Raw genomic sequence first — 16,632 nt, forward strand, 5'->3', positions numbered from 1 at the left:
GAGTACGTTAATGAATTGCATTTGATCTTAAATTCGATGCATGTGCCAGGCACTTTGCAATTAGCATAGGGAAATGCCCCGGTGAACCCATAAGGGCAGCAGAGCTAAGTGCCATGTGCAAGTCACAAACCAATCAGCCACTGAGACTTGACGGGTAGCATCACATTCCAAACTAAGGCCACTTCTTAGTGTGTGTGTGTGTGTGTGTGTGTGTGTGTGTGTGTGTGTGTGTGTGTGTGTCTGCAGGAATATTGATCTGAAGTTTACTTGATAAAATTGCTTTTTCATCGTCTTTATTAATATATCACAGCACAAAACTCAAGTTGGCTTCTGTGTGTATTGGCTTACGTGTGGTCTAGGGCACTCTAAAATTTTCATCTTACCTCAGAACAAGGGGGAAGTACGCAGGTATTCATGAATGCCACAAAGGTTCCAAGTCTCACAAGCACAATTTAAGATCAAATCTGTGCATATGCACAATTCATACATAAGGCCCATTGTATTTATTTTACATGGAAGGTGGGGAAAAGAAAATGCAGGCGTGGGGAATCTTGGGCATTTAACTGGGAAACTGGGGTAGTGACTGGGGCTGGAAGCTGTTTAGAGTGGGGGTCCAGGGAAGAGCAGCAGGAGACGGGTCCAGAGCCAGAGCAGACAGAACTGCAGGGAACAGGAGACAGAATTAGGCAAGGGTAAACATGCAACAACAAGAAACCAGGATAAATGCAGGGGAAGTGGGTTGAAGCGTAGCAATACTGACGGGTAGCAGAGCCTACAACCTGCCGACAAGTGGGTGAAGAGCCGGGGTTGATTTACAGCCCAGATAATGAGCTGACGATTGGCAGATGTGAAAGCAGAGGGAGGTGATGAGCCGATTGCTGGCAGGTGTTAAGGTAGACTGGGTCCATGTGGATGACAGGACAAGAACAGACAAAGGGACACATACACAGATAAACTGGGGGCATGGAAGACATGAGGAGTGGGGAGCACTGGGAAACACAAAGAAAGAGACAGGAATGCGGCCGTGGCCTTGACATCGCTCTTCTTCTGGGATTCATATCTCTTTCAAATCAAAAACAGGCTTCTTATAACTCTAGGACCTGTCTGAGAATCAGCATGTGTCTAAGTCTTCAGGATCAAATTAATCCAGTTATAGTTGCCTGTAACACCCAGTACACAGTACTCTTAATCTCAGGTACATACTCATGCCTTTTTTTTCCAAATACATGACTTTCAATAAAATGAAAAGACTCCAGCTGAAATCTCAAAGATGTAGATATTAAATGCCAACAGAACAAATATTGCCCTGTCTTTAAATAACAACTTGCCCAAACCGCACTTTCCATTTAGTTGAGGATAACGGCAGAACACACACGTATCATGTTTAAGCTTTCCAGAAAGATCAATGAAAGAAACCCTCTATCTAAAAATACATTGTGCAGCAGAGGAGGATAGTGGAATGGAGGCTATTCTGGAAGCAGGGTGGGACTTTGGCTCTGTTACAAAATTGTTAAAGGCACAGGCCTGTAACAGAGTAATGAGAGCCATTCTCTGTGCTATTACTTTTACTGTATCTTTTAATTAGTGGCCACTCATTACCCTTCTCCTATCTCCCTCTCGCTCACAAACACAAACAGAACGGCTCTTTGCCTGAGTTTTTTTTTCCCTGTTTGGCCTCAGTGGGGGGTGAAGGATGAGCTGGTCTTCTGCCTCCAGACAGCCTCTGGCAGTGGTGCTTCTATCAACCCCATGCTGGCAGACCTTTACTGTTGACTAATAAGAGCATCTACCATATAAACTACAGCGCTCCTCCGCAGCTGCTCACCGACTTTGTGACTTGTCCTTTGTGTGACTTGCGCTTTGTGTAACTTTGAGTGACTTTGTGCTCGTTGTAATGTATTTTTCAAACAAATCCTGACAGTGTGTTATTTTGGAAATCCCAAAGATCCATGGCTTTGAGTTTTTTTATTTTTTGTCTTTCTGCGTGCTTCTTTTAGTCTCCCAACAAGCCCATAGAGCCCCAGGACAAGATCCGTCCTCTGACCAGTCTGGATCATCCACAGAGCCCTTTCTATGATCCTGAAGGGGGCGCCATCACGCCTGTGGCCAGGGTGGTTGTGGAACGCATCGCCAGAAAGGTCTGACTGTTTTCCATAATGTGGATTCTTTGTAGCCTTTGTAGGATAATGATCATAATGCAGGCAATTGCATCATGGCGGCATATTCTAACAGATAATGGCAGACATTTAGACTATCACAGTGTTTGCAGTTGATAACCATAATGATATACTAAAACGAAAATGTCCTTGCTTGGTCTGTTCTGCTTTGATTGCTTCTCTTCAAGTTTTTCTCTTTCCATAGTCACTGATACCTTTGCTTTATTTGTAAGTTGATCCTCCAGTACTTCCAGCTCAGCTCTGCACCTCCTCATCACAAATAATGCTCAGTTCACTCTCAACCCTCTTGATTCAATGCTACACTAATAAATCAGCCAAATTAGATTAACATAAAAAAGAAGAGGCATCCTTTACTATGTGCTGTCATTGTGAAGTATAGATGCCTTTAAAAGCTTTAAAAACAGAGACAAAGTGGAGGGGAGAGACGCCTTTCCTCTTTCTTTATCACTGCTCAGCAGGTACGAGGGTGAGTTCAGTCCTGTCCATCAATACAGGAATTGATCAGAGCTGGATGTACTACCTGTATCTGTGGTGTCTGGGTGGGAGGAGTGTTTCACAAGGTGAAAAGAAATCACTGGGATACCTGTCAACAAGTTTTATTACTGCTTTCTAGATTGAGCGAAAATGAAATATAACCTTACCAAAATATACTTTATCTTACAAAATGTCAGTTCGGGGCAATTTGAGATACAGACGGTTGTCATGAGCACAACAAAACAGACACTCAGTATCCAGTGTCACACACTCAGTACGTTTACATGAATGCAGTAGTCACGCTAAGCTCATAGCTTGGCTAATCAGTCAAGTCGGACTTCTCGTCTTGTCTGAGTGTACATGCAGAAGAGAAAATCGAATTTCTGACCAAGTACGTCTGACTCCGCATTGATAGGCGGCGCTGTGTCCTTTTTAATATAGCACATATTGAAATAGTTTTGGTTCTTTTTTAGAAACTTTTTTAAATAAATCCGCATTAAGTGATTTCCTACCATCCATAAACTTCAAAATGTTTAGCTGTCAGAGCATGAATGTAGTTTCCTTGTCCATCCAGAATTGTGTCTTTTGCTTCTCAGTCGCCATGGTGTTTATTTGTTTGTTTTTCTGGGAGTTACTGCACTGCTGCTACGTCATCTCCTTCTTCTTCCGGGTGAAAGCCCGCGAAAGAAAAAGTGGTGCATGTGCAGAACGCCGAGTCCGACTCCAGTTGGGCTATGTGGATACTTGAAGCAATAGTTCAATTTTCAATCGAACTATCTAGGTGTGTTTGTCAAGCTACGGATAGTCCAATTTCAGTCGGACTAAGCTGTTTACATGCATTTAAAAGTCCAGTTTCAGTCGGACTAAGCCAATAATTCGATTTTCTCAAGCTGCATGTACACATACTGACTGTCAGGGGTAAATCATGGACATTAAAAGCAATAGCAGACAGGACAAAGGACGATCTTTAATGTTGTGCTGCATTTAGCAAGGCAAAATTTCAGCCCTGATGGAAGCATCTGAAACTCAACAAAGAGGGGTTGTTGGGAGTCTGAGACTACAGATCGAGCTTTAGAGGTCACCCTCGCTTCATACAGATGCTGAAAGTTATTAAAAGTAGATCTAACAACCCATTTTTTATAACTTGTCCTTGTTTCTAAGGCTCAGATTACCAAATCAACAGACAATGTTAAAAGAAAGAACAGACTTAATAAAAACAGAATAGAACATTTTCATGATGGTCCTATCTACATCAGAACTCTTCAGCTTCCTTAAAAAGAATAGGCGTTGGTTTGCCTTCTTAGAGATGCCGTCAGTGTTCACATCAAAATTCAACTTGTCATCTAAGACACTGCACTGCTGTTTTCAGTTTTCAGTAGTGCAGTTCAGTTTAAAGTATATCAAACAACTCCTCTTCAAAGTAGATAGGGTATAATTACAAAAATGGATATGAAGGGTGGTGATGGGTAACATTTTGGCTAATCATCACCAGTGTCAATTATTCCTAATTTATATCAAGAATAATAAATGACATAATGCCTCAAATGCGTTGTGATGCAGCTTTTAAAAGGACTTTAAACAATGATAAAATGAAATAAAAAATGACACAACACATTAAAAGTGAATTTACAAATGTATGGCAGGTACTAAATGTCACTCTCTATGAAATATGTAAACTTTTTCTAATTATAATTTGATGGGTGGTGAAACACGTTCCCTGGGAACTGGCTGAAAATATGAAAGGGATAAAAGGTTAGCAGTCCTTCAGTGGCATCTAGAGGCAGCTGTGGGGAGTTTACTCTGTGAGCCACAATCCATCTATCATCTTTTACTTACATACATGCCCACACACTCAGTTTACACTTGCAGAACTGCAAAATGCATAGACTTTCAATCTTTTACGGTATGTCTCTCACTTTGAATCGCGTGGAAACCACAACTAAGAGAGTTTGTAAGCTCACGCTGAGCTTCTTATTTGCTGGCTGTCACTCCCTCTGATCGCTATCAGAGACAGAGGGATTTAAACAGAGCAAACAGCAAACCGAAGCAATGTAGCACCTACAGAGTGCTGAAGTGTGTTATAACATTACTGTGTGTGTGTGTGTCTGCAGGGCGAACAGTGCAACATTGTGCCGGACAATGTGGATGACATTGTAGCAGATATTGCCCAGGAGGAAAAAGAGGAAGGTCTGGATACTCCTCCCATTTCTCTCTCTGACACACACACACACACACACACACACACACACAATAAAATAAATAGTTTACAGTGTTAGGCAATTACAGTATCTTTATTCCCTTCACCATGTTGCAGACGACACCCCTGAGACGTGTATCTACTCAAACTGGTCTCCATGGTCCGCCTGCAGCTCAGCCACTTGTGAGAAGGGCAAGCGGATGAGGCAGAGGATGCTGAAGGCCCAGTTGGACCTTAGTGTGCCCTGCCCACACACCCAGGATTTTGAGCCTTGCATGGGGCCTGGATGCAGTGATGAGGGTGAGCATCTCTCTAAAGACTGAAGGTTACTGTGTAGCCTGTGTAGATGATGACGCAAAAGACATCTGAATGAATGAGAGTTTTCTAAAAGTTTGCCATCTCCCAAGCGTCATTTTCAGAAATGTTAGAATCATGACTTTAATTGGTGTTTTGACACTCTAAAAAGTGAGGGTATGTTTAAAAGCTTTATTATCGTAGGCCATCGTTAATACACAAGGTACCATTCCACTGCAGTGATGAATCGAGAGCAGAAGGAGAAGCAAGGAGAGCGCTTTATGGCAGGCTTTTAAATTTTATGGCAACTGAAGTTAAATTGCATGAGGCCATTAAATATATTTTTGAAGATGTTAAGACAAAAAGACATTATGTCTGCTGGTTGTTCAAGATTTATATTCTACTTTTTCCATCGTCTCTGTTAATGTAGCTTTCTGTCTCACCTCAATCATCTTGGCTCCAGAGGCAGCAGGTTGGAGATCAGTCAGTCTGTCACAACTGTTACAGCAGTTTGGTCTTATCTAATGCTTAATGTAATGACTTCACTGATGCCTTGACCTTGGGTTTCCTTTGACCAATATGTCCATGGCAAGTATGGATGATTTATATCAATCATTTCACATAGATGATTGAATGACGTATTGAGGTAACCAAACGTGGTTACCCGTTAAGGTTGATCAATAGGTTGGATTTTCCTATTAGTATTGTCAGATTCATAGCGGACAGATTGGGCTTTTAGAGGTTAATTATTTGTATCATGTTTTACACCTTCAATGCAGAATTTGCAGAAATTTAAAGATGCTTACTTATGATAACATGGTTAAATTTACTTATATAACATCTCTTAAAACGACGCTACAAAGTGCTTCACGGTGGGGAAGATGAACAGTTCAGCATTAACAGTTCAATAAAAGCAGGCAAATAAAAGGAGAAAATGAAATAGAATAAAATATGCCACAATAAAACCGCTCATTTGTTCCAATTAACTGTGCTGAGAAAATAACTGCTGCTTCCTCCTGCCTGTGGGTGCACATAACACATGCACACTGGTGTCCTTCTTCAGCGTAGCCTGGCTGACTGCCTACACACATTATCAATGGCACGAAAATAACATCCTGGAGAGACTATGTATAAAACGGGCTGTAATTCCTACATGGTTCGTCTGATGTGGATATAAGCACCCTGAAATTAAAGCTGAAAGTTGGCATTTTAACCTCACAACCACTGTTTCATTTCAAATCCGCTGAGCTGGAGTACAGATCCAGTGCAACAGGAAAATATGGCACTGTCCTGATATTTACCCTCTGCTGCTTCACCTGAACACCCAAGCTGAAATGCTGCTGGACCCATTGTCCTATTCCCTTTATTAGTCCATTTTTTAAACGTCCAAATAATTCATTTATTTACCATTTCATTTGACTTTCACATTAGAGAATGGCAGGACAAGTGGGTGCAGGGGAATAGAGGTAGAGACAGGGTGTGAAAAGCATGATTTGATGCCCATCACAATCTGATGAGTTGAGTCCCAACAGCAGCGGTGATATTTAAAGGAACACTTCACCTGCAAAATGACCACATAGTAAATCAGTTAGTCATGCCGTGTTACCTTGAATCCCTGAAGAAAACTTGCATGTCTCCATGCTAAATGCCAACATATTGCTTTATTGATTACTCTGGGGACCTCTCTTAACAACAGCAAAACTATATCAAAACATCTGTTCATAAACGTGTGCAGTATAATCCAATTCTCATGTATGCAGTTATATGCTAGGTAATTCCTAAACACATGCATTTTCACTGCAGAACCTTAGTATTGGAGTCTGGCTTTAAAGAGAACAAAGTTAAGTTTCACTTTCAGTTCAAGCAGGAGAGATTCGTTTTTATGGTAAAAGAATATTTATTAACATGTGAACGTATGAATAAGAATGTGGAAAGTCCGGCGATTAGACCCCGAAGAGATGGTTTGATTTAAAGGGAAATTTTGGTTTATTTCAACCCGTCTCCTATCATCCTAAATTTGTTTCAAGTGACTAGTGACATAGAAATAATAGTTAGCATGTTAGCCGTTAGCCTAGATACAGCTGGGGCGCATAGTAGCGTCAGACCTGTTAAAACGTAAGTGAACGGGCATACTTCAAGTGCAGAGTTAGTCCACTAAACAAGCTTTTTTTCCACAAAGACCTCCTCATATCGTTAGGATAAATGTCAGACAACATATAGAAAACGACATGTAAACGTGTTGTCTTACCTTACCAGTGTACTGCCATGTTAGCTCTGCTTTCCAAAGCTCAGCCGAAATATATTTAGCGAGCTCTAGATAAAGCCCAGCTGGATACTAACATTACTCCAGGTGGAGGTGTCTCGTCCTCGGTCACATCCAGACCTTGAAAATAAGGCTGCAACCGGTCCCATTCCTTGCAATAGAGGTATTCCTCTTCTGTGGGGAAGCTCTTCCTCAGTGTATTCTGGCTCAAATAAATAAGGGCGGCCATCAAACTCTGCAAAATCAAATTCCTCCTCCACAAAGTCGAAGTCTGGCAAAAAGTCAGCCATTATTCTATAAATCTTTCATACTATAGGCTACAGATCACAGTGTAACAGTGAACCACCACATCACTGCTGATCGACACAGAAGTTAATGAATATAAAAGGAAACTTCCCTGATACTGAACCAGCTGTGTGGCATCGCAGTGTGTACAGATGAACAGAGTTTGCCTTTGTCCCCGTGCTGCTGCCAGCACCCGGACCTTTGGGGGAAGTCGAACAACATTCATCAGCGCACACTGTGATGACACACAGCTAGTTGGATATCAGCAAAGTTTCCCTGCTTCCCTTCACTAGTTCCTGTACAGCAGGGTTGGTCTTTGTTTCACTGTTATAATCATTAACAAGCAAAAGCAGCATGTGTATGCATTCAGTAGGCTATATCTTCAGTAGCTAGCTAGCTAACCCTACACTTTTCAGGGTCTGATTTTGGTTTTGGAACAGGGAAGAAACGTATATCTTTCTCCAACCTCTCCAGGTAACGAGTATCATTAATACACGACGTGCCCCAGGCACAACATTTAGCTCCAAATCCACAAAACCAGCCTGCAAATGAAGGAAATCTGAAATGATTGCATTAGAGTCAATGGAGCACAGCTGTGTTGTGTGTTGCCTGAGCCGGCCCGATGCTGTCTTTCGTTTGTTCTTCTGGATATAAATCCTGAACCCTGGCTAATGGTTGGATTCTGCAGCAGCAGCTTGTTGCACTGCTTCTTGATTTTACCTTTCATTCCTGCTCATGTTGCCGCTGACTCTAACCGTGTCATTAACTGATCTCACTGGGTGTAATTGTCTTCTGTGTAAAAATATGTAACATGCTTTTTTTAAAAACAGGAAATGGTTCTTCCATTTATCCTCAGCTAAACTGGAATATTAACTTCTTACTTCACTAATGTCCTTCTTGCTGGTGGAGCTACTTACTTTTATACGTTTTACAAAAGTGAAGCAGAGCTGCTGGTGTCGTCCATTAGAGTTGCTTGTGTTCACTGATCTAAAATGACAGGCAGAATTGAGACTGCATGATGCCCTACATCTAAGACTTACCTTTTTTTCCATTCCCTGTTTGTCTCCTACGTTTGAAAACAAACAGCTACAAATTTATTTTGAAGAACGAAGGTGTGTTGATTTGCGTGGCGTGGAACCTGGACATTTTTAATGAGCCTACATTTACATTTAGCACCTCCTCATGTTTGCAAGAGTATTGTTTCAACGATGTTCAAACATATGAGGACTACGAGCACACGAAGCACGAGAACATTCAGAATGAACTAATGAGCTGTTTGGATTCACTAAACTGTATCAAAACCATTTTACTGTCATTCAGCTTTTTGTTTACGTTATTATTGTTAGTTATATAGAAACTTTGATACAAGAAATGCAGCTCAAAGTGATGTCCATATTCACCTTTATACTAAAAAGGGAAAAAGATAATGCTGATTAACTTCAAATCCAGCAAAAATGATTTATAATGAGGGCAGTGCTGGTGATGGTGAGTTCATTAGCAGTCACTTGAAAGCCTGATTTTCTGTCCTCAGATCTGAAGGTAGACTGTTCCCGAAGGCAGCTTCACTGTCGGTTTCTGTTTTGTCTCTCTCTGTTTGGTGCATTGAACAGTGGAGAGAAAGATCGGACGGCTCCATCAGGGACTCATTTGGGAGCCCAGCGGGCAAGTCTGTGAATATTATATTAGATTTATAGACAAGTAATGGGATCCATCCTAAAACTAACTGGAGGACAGTGTGAGAACTGAAGAATGTGGATGGTGTGAGCTTTTTGTAGAAACTACGATGGATTTATGGACTTTTTGCAAGTCGTGCAAGAACTAATCAGGCCTACTTGTAATGAAACCATGCATACGATCCTCTGTATCTCAGGTAGTAGTGGTAATGTTTAGAAAAGAAACACACAGTACACCCTAACTTCTTTCCTGCACTCTAATTTGCCGAGATGGTGTAGTTAATCGTAAGAAAAGTTACTTCCCTTGCACTCCTAGACCCAAAAATCGAACCTCTCTTTACAATTCAGTCACCCTAATGTCTTAACTTACAGTCTCTCGAAAGCTGAGTTTATTGCTCTGGGCTGTAACAATAAATAAACCATCCTGAATAATTAAATAACAAACCTCTTATCAGTTTTATATTATACATTTAATTACTGTGATGCATTTGTGTATCACCACTTCAACTCTCGCTTTATCTGCTCAAATGTTTGTGTAGGGACTATAAAATGCAGAGGCTCACATAATTACATAAGAAACCAGCAGCAAAGCAAGTCGCAGTTGTCTTTGTCAATTAAGTGTTATTGTGTGTTTGAGCCATTATCTTTAGATAAGAGACGGGCATCTATATGTATTTTCTGCAAGAACAATTTATGCCTTTGTTTCGAGTTAGAATTGCGCTGATTCTTCCAAATGCCAGGACAATATGGGCATTTCAGTTAGATGCAAATAAAATCTATGACCATGACGTAAACGGCAAAGTATAGCAACACACAAACACGGCACACACTATAAAGGTAACAAAGGGATCTCACAGCCGTAAGCTGTACATGACACTGCAGTGAGCTCCCAACAACGAGGGCTGTAAACACTTCAGAGCAGTTTAAGTTCAACCCAACAAGGAACCAAATGAAAAAGTTGTTTGTGTTAATCACATCTCTCACAATGACATGAAAAGTGTAACCACTGCATTCATCTCAAGGTTCAACTGTTGCTACTCTCTGTACCTGGGTGTTGGCTAGTCATCTTTAGCTCCGTTTCCATCGAACGGTACGGTACAGTTCAGTTCGGTACACTTTTTTTTCCCATTTCCACTGTGAAAAGTTGTGGATGGTACAGATGGAACTGTTCCTAAACGTTACCGTTTTTGGTACCCCTTTTGTTGGGGTACCTAGCACAAGATCTGGTGTCTCGCTTGCAGCTTGGGAAGAATGCTGCAGTGAGACTCCTCACTGGTGCTAGAAAAAGAGACAGCATTACACCAGTGCTAGCATCCCTCCACTGGCTACCTATCAAATACAGGATTTATTTTAAGGTTCATTTATTTGTTTTTAAAGCCATACATGGGCTGGCAGTATACTGCTGAAATGCTCTGCCCGCACTCCAGCTCCGACCTCTTGGATCCTAACTGTCTAGTGATTGAAGCTGGTGGGCAAGATCCTGCCTTTGCAGTTGCTGCTCCAAAGCTCTGGAATAGCCTTCCACTCTCAATCAAGTGCTCCCCCTCCATTGGCACTTTCAAGACAAATCTTAAAACGTACATGTTTTCAATGGCCTTTGGTTGTTAATCACTGTCAATCGCACATCAAAGGAGATGCTCGGGTGGAGCAGCGATCCCTGTTTGAACTGTCTTTCTCTGTGAGCAAACAGGGCAACTAGCAAATATAGATAATGACATTTAGGCAAAGAAACATCATTTTGATGACCTTTGTAATAGCTAGTGCCAAGACAACATACTTTTTAACAGCTATTAAACTGCCAATTTCAGAATCTGAGTTTACTTTGCCTTAAATCTTTTGTCATTTACCCAATCACTGACCTCTCTGACCACCTCTGTCTCTTTGTCGTTCGGCTTTATAGATGCTTCCACCTGTATGATGTCTGAGTGGATCACCTGGTCTCCCTGTAGTCTGACCTGTGGGATGGGCACACGTTCCCGGGAGCGTTATGTGAAGCAGTTCCCAGATGATGGCTCAGTCTGCACCCTGCCCACAGAGGAGACTGAAAACTGTGTGGTCAACGAGGAATGCTGTGAGTTTTCCCTTTTCCTTTCCGCTTGTCAAACTGACCTACTGAGAGCTGCTTCTATATCATATCATTCTATAGAGCTAATCTAAGTATCACTGTAGGTTTACTGTACCTTCTCTTTCCCTGTTGGCCTCAGCTCCCAGCAGTTGTCTGGTGACAGAATGGGCTGAATGGGATGTGTGCAGTGCCACTTGTGGTCTTGGCATGAAGAGGAGAGAGCGCATGGTGAAGATGCCTCCCGCAGATGGCTCTATTTGTGGAGCAGAGGTGTTAGAAGTGGAGAAGTGCATGATGCCAGAATGTCGTGAGTAGCATCATTTTCACCCTGACCACAGGCTGTATAAAAGAAGGGGATGTAGCCTCTGGTCAATGCACAAGTGCCTTAAACCTGCATTCTTTCTAATGGCCAGCAGGGGGCAACCCCACTGGCTGCAACATGAATCAGATTGAATACAACTCTATGGGAAAATAGACTTGTGACACCTCACTTCTCACTGGAGTGGTTACCTCAGTAAACATTTTCAAGTCCTCTTCAATACAACATACAATACAATGTTCATTTTGTAAATTACGCTCCCATTTAGACTACATCAGACGATAAATGAGGGTAGGCTTTAGGATGTGGCTACTTTGTGATTGACAAGTTGCTACTACAGTGCTGTGCCTTGTGTCCTTGGGCTCTCAGTCAGATCCACTTCTTGCTCCTCCACAGCTCCACCCATAAAATATGGTCGCTTCTGGCTCTAAAAAACTAAAATGATGAAGGCCAAAATACCAGACTCGAGGTTTCAGTATGGTCGTCCATATACATCCACTTCTTTATACAGTCTGTGATCCTGACACCTCTAACACTTTTTTCTCATTAAGCAGCTGGATACAAGGGGCTGGTAGCCTAGATCCATGTGAGGAGCACTGATGATGAGACAGTCTTACTTTTAGTTTTCCCATAGCAACTCTCGGAACTTGAATCAAGGAGGATTTTCTTTCTGATTTAACTTCTAAACAATAACAATCAGAAAAACAAACCTTTCAAATCAGCTTTTCCTTCCATAAAAAAATTGCCAGATGCTGTTCTACTTTTTGAAACATGCGTTTGATACTAAACTACACATCTGAACACTAGAGCTATGTGTTACTGACTGACTCCTGTTTTGCACAGACACCATCCCCTGCATGCTGACTCCATGGTCTGACTGGAGTGACTGCAGCGTGACGTGCGGGAAGGGTACAAGGACACGACAGCGTGTGCTCAAGTCCCCCGTGGAGCTGGGAGAGTGTACGGAGGAGTTAGAACAGGTGGAGAAGTGCATGCTACCAGAGTGTCGTAAGTATTTCTGTCTGCACACCCACATACTGTACATATATAATTTATGGAAATGTATGATAATTTCATCTTTGTTATGCAACCTGGTGCCTTGATGCGGTTACATACACTACTGAAGGGGGTTGCACAGTGAAGAGAAAGAAGGTCAACTACCTCTGTGCTGTGTACCTGATCTAAATTTACAGTAATTTGGTGCTTGCTGGTGTATATGAGAAGAAACAGATGAGTTCATGTGCTGTATTCATATTTAAGCTTAAATTAAAACTCCTGCAAAGTGCTGTAGAGGATTTGCAGGAGTGCATGAAACATGACTTGGAAAGTCTTAATGAGAGGTCTAAGATTAGGAAGGGATTATAAAAAAAAATGTGATGAAAATAAGCAAAGATTTTGAGGTTATTCAGAGCTGTAAGACCTCAGTGGAATTTATTACAATGTGTCTGAGGTAATGTAGAAACAATAACTACATTAACGTGCACAAAATATTCTGCCTTTTGCCCTTATTCTTAAAAAGATAACGTTCCTGCTAAGCTGTTTGCATGGCTAATGGAAATGCATATTCCAGAAATATTCCTGTTTAATTCAGTCATTCAACCTTCAGTAAACGTTCCCTGACATTTTGTGTATCACGTCAACTTCAACTGGTGGTGAACTTGTTGGATCATGCAAACACAGTCTCCTCTTTCATTCTTTTAACCATCTTCTTATAAAGGTCAGCACTGCACACAAATGTAAACTCTGCACAGCCCCTCTGTGTGAAGTTTACATGTTCTACCTGTGTCAGCGTGGGCTTTCTCAGGGTACTCCAGCTTCCTCCCACAGTCCAAAGACATGCAGGTTAACTGGTGACTCTAAATTGCCCGTAGGTGTGAATGTGAGCGTGAATAGTCGTCTGTCTCTATGTGTCAGCCCTGTGATAGTCTGGCGACCTGTCCAGGGTGTACCCTGCCTCTCGCCCAATGTCATCTTGGATAGGCTCCAGCCCCCCATGACCCCTAACAGGATAAGCTGTTACAGAAAATGAATGAATAAATGAACTGTGATATCTGCACCTATCTTAAACCCTGTCGATATCCAAGTCTTTCATAATGTTTTAAAGTAGGCGTGTTTCCTCTTTCAGCCAGAAATGTGGGCTTTTCTTTTGGGCATGCATCTCTACTCCACAGCCTTAGAAACTGTTGGCTAATTGGTTTGTGTACAGCATATACATGACGTCAACCAGAGCTGGTGTGAACAGGCAAGAGGCCGTGTGTCGCAAACTGCAGTAAAAACCGCAGTTGAGATGCATATTCTAAATGTGCTGTATACATGTCCAAAGAATGCTCCTAAAAGCTGAATAATGCCAACATATCCCACATGTCTTAATGATTTGGAATATCCAAACAGAATATGCTGTTCACAAGACCAGAATCAAATTCACAGTAGTCATATTTTGAATTAAACTGAGCCAGTGTCTCTATTAAATATTTTTCCTTAAGTTTATTTTCCACATGTGCAGGATTTTTAAAATCAGATATTACAACTGGCTTCAAAAAGCCAGAATCCATTGTACTTTTTAATCCACCGTTTTCTCTGTTAAATTATGTAACAGATATTCCATGTCGAGCTGTGTGGTTGTCAAAAACTGCCTGAAGCAGAGGCATATTTTAAAGCTATACACACTTTATTACAGATGAAATGCTTTGGCTTTTTTTTTTTATCCTGCTTTCATTAGATAAATGACACTTGAAGCAACATAAACTGTTGCCAAACCAGCCAAAACATGAGCCTACCAGGAGAAACCTAATTTATCACAGCGTCCCCCACAAGGATTCTAATTTATGTATAAATCCATGTTGTTGTTTGTGGACTTACAGTTGTTAATATATACTGTATGTATTTATTTTTCATGTCAGAGCGTATCAGTTACAGCAGTGGTGAGGATGCAACATCAGAGCCATGTGAAACAAATCACATCCTCTGGCAAACCAGAGGAGTATTCTCTGTGGTGTCACTGTATTCCCTTTGGACTCATGACTTAGAGTACACAGAGCATTGAATCAAACTCTATCGTCCTCCTCATCAGTTTTCTGCTCTGTCACAACTTCCTCTAAACCACAATTCTTTCTCCTCAGCCATAAACTGTGTCATGTCAGAGTGGACCGAGTGGTCAGAGTGCAACAAGTCCTGTGGGAAGGGTCACACGATCCGAACACGCATGGTGAAGCTGGAGCCGCAGTTTGGAGGAGACACGTGTCCTGAAACCATCCAGAGGAAGAAGTGTAAGATCAGGAAGTGCAACCGGGGACAAGCCAACAGTGACGAGAAGAAACGCCGCAAGGAACAGCGGGAGAAGAGGAGGAGCAAACAGGGCAGAGCTGAGGTCACTTTGGAGCATCCAGGTTGGTATTTGCCCTCATCAGTACGCAACACAGAACATTAAAAAAAATTCTGATGGTCTCTTTATTTTCCTTTTTCTTGATTTTCGTCTTCAGGGTGTAAAATGAGGCCGTGGTCGAGTTGGACGGAATGTACCAAGCTGTGCGGTGGAGGTATTCAAGAGCGGCTCATGACAGTGAAGCAAAGGTTTAAGACTGCCCAGCTGTCCAGCTGCAAGGACAGGAAGGAGATCAGGGCTTGTAACGTGCACCCCTGCTAGGAAGCAGTAGGGGAACGGGGTGGCGTGGAAGCGAGGGAGGGGGGGGACGGTGAGGCTGGGAACAGGACAGGGCATGGCACACTGTCGCACAATGATCCAATGCACTCTGTTTAGGGCTGTAATGGTGCATGCTTGAATCTGTCTGGGTTAAATCCTGAGCTCAGGTCAGTTGTCATCGAGAGAGGATGAACTGGAAGACTCTGGATTTAAACTCGGCCAATTCTTCCGTGCTTTCAGACGAGCTCTTGTACGCAGACGACTCTTTTGCAAGATTACTGTAAACTTGTTGTGGTATAATATATCTTGAAAAATATAATTATGAAATATAAATTGATTTAATAATAAGATAAAGAACTGTTATATCTTGTGGTATCCTTCAGTAGTACAGTATACTCCAGACTTTAAAGCACAGGTGCCCAGCCATTCCAGTGTTTTATATGCCTTCAATTGTTCAGTTGTTTCTAGGACACAAAATGCCCAGTTGGCTTTTTACCCAGCTATATTGTTGTACATGTAGATTCACCACGATTGAGATCTATATGATTTTGAGCATTATTAGAAGATTTTGTTATTTTTTTGCTGTGGAATTTTTTGATAAGAATGTGTCCCAAGATTCTTACCAAAGTCTTGTGTAGATGTTTTCTAGGTGTCTTCTCCTCCTTTTCTTTATCTCTGTTCCTCTAACATATTAATATTTTGGAATAATATCACCTTTACAATAAAAGTAAATGTGACAACTTGTCACCTGGATCTGTCTTTTTATTTTGGTGGACAAAGGTGTAATGTCTTTTTCTGCCACTAGATGGCGAGAGCTAGCTTCAAACCTTTGCCTTGCGTGAGGGAAGTGGTCAGTCCTGATGATGCTGTGCTGTACCAGCTGACTTATCTCCCCCTTGTACCTTTCTCCATAGATATACAAGCCACAAGGGGGCAGTGTGATAAATAGAAGACACATTCAAAATTCCAAAGGGGTATTTTATTAATTTTTTTCATTGTAATTTAATCAGTGTTGGAAGTCAGACTCAGATCACTTGCTTTGGTAAAATAGCAATAGCACAGTGTAGAAATACTCAGTTACAAGTCCTTCATTCAAAATTTGACTTCAGCAAAAGTACAGATGTTTTGCCATCAAAATACGCAACATATAAAGTACTAAAAGTAAAAATACTCATGCAGAATGGCCCATCTTAAAGTAATATATTATTGATATCATTCATAAATTGATGAAAGCATCACTTAAAG

The 16,632-nt window shown here is 41.5% G+C and overlaps 1 protein-coding gene across 2 annotated transcripts in view; it reads left to right on the forward strand.

Moving 5' to 3' along the window:
• Positions 1-16,079, forward strand: part of spon1a (spondin 1a) — a 192,297-nt gene extending 176,218 nt beyond the window's left edge. The window contains exons 10-17 of one of the 2 annotated variants that reach the window (XM_049560796.1): positions 1,998-2,138; positions 4,763-4,838; positions 4,966-5,148; positions 11,264-11,434; positions 11,568-11,735; positions 12,591-12,755; positions 14,867-15,133; positions 15,227-16,078. In XM_049560796.1, coding sequence (XP_049416753.1) covers positions 1,998-2,138; positions 4,763-4,838; positions 4,966-5,148; positions 11,264-11,434; positions 11,568-11,735; positions 12,591-12,755; positions 14,867-15,133; positions 15,227-15,390 — 1,335 coding nt within the window. In that variant the 3' untranslated portion in view covers positions 15,391-16,078. Of the gene's footprint in view, positions 1-1,997; positions 2,139-4,762; positions 4,839-4,965; positions 5,149-11,263; positions 11,435-11,567; positions 11,736-12,590; positions 12,756-14,866; positions 15,134-15,226 lie in introns of both variants that reach the window. The other variant, XM_049560789.1, reaches the window with a different exon arrangement.
• The last annotated feature ends 553 nt before the right edge of the window (positions 16,080-16,632 follow it).

Source organism: Epinephelus fuscoguttatus, linkage group LG2 (genome assembly GCF_011397635.1).
Source record: "Epinephelus fuscoguttatus linkage group LG2, E.fuscoguttatus.final_Chr_v1".
Lineage (NCBI taxonomy): Eukaryota > Metazoa > Chordata > Actinopteri > Perciformes > Serranidae > Epinephelus > Epinephelus fuscoguttatus.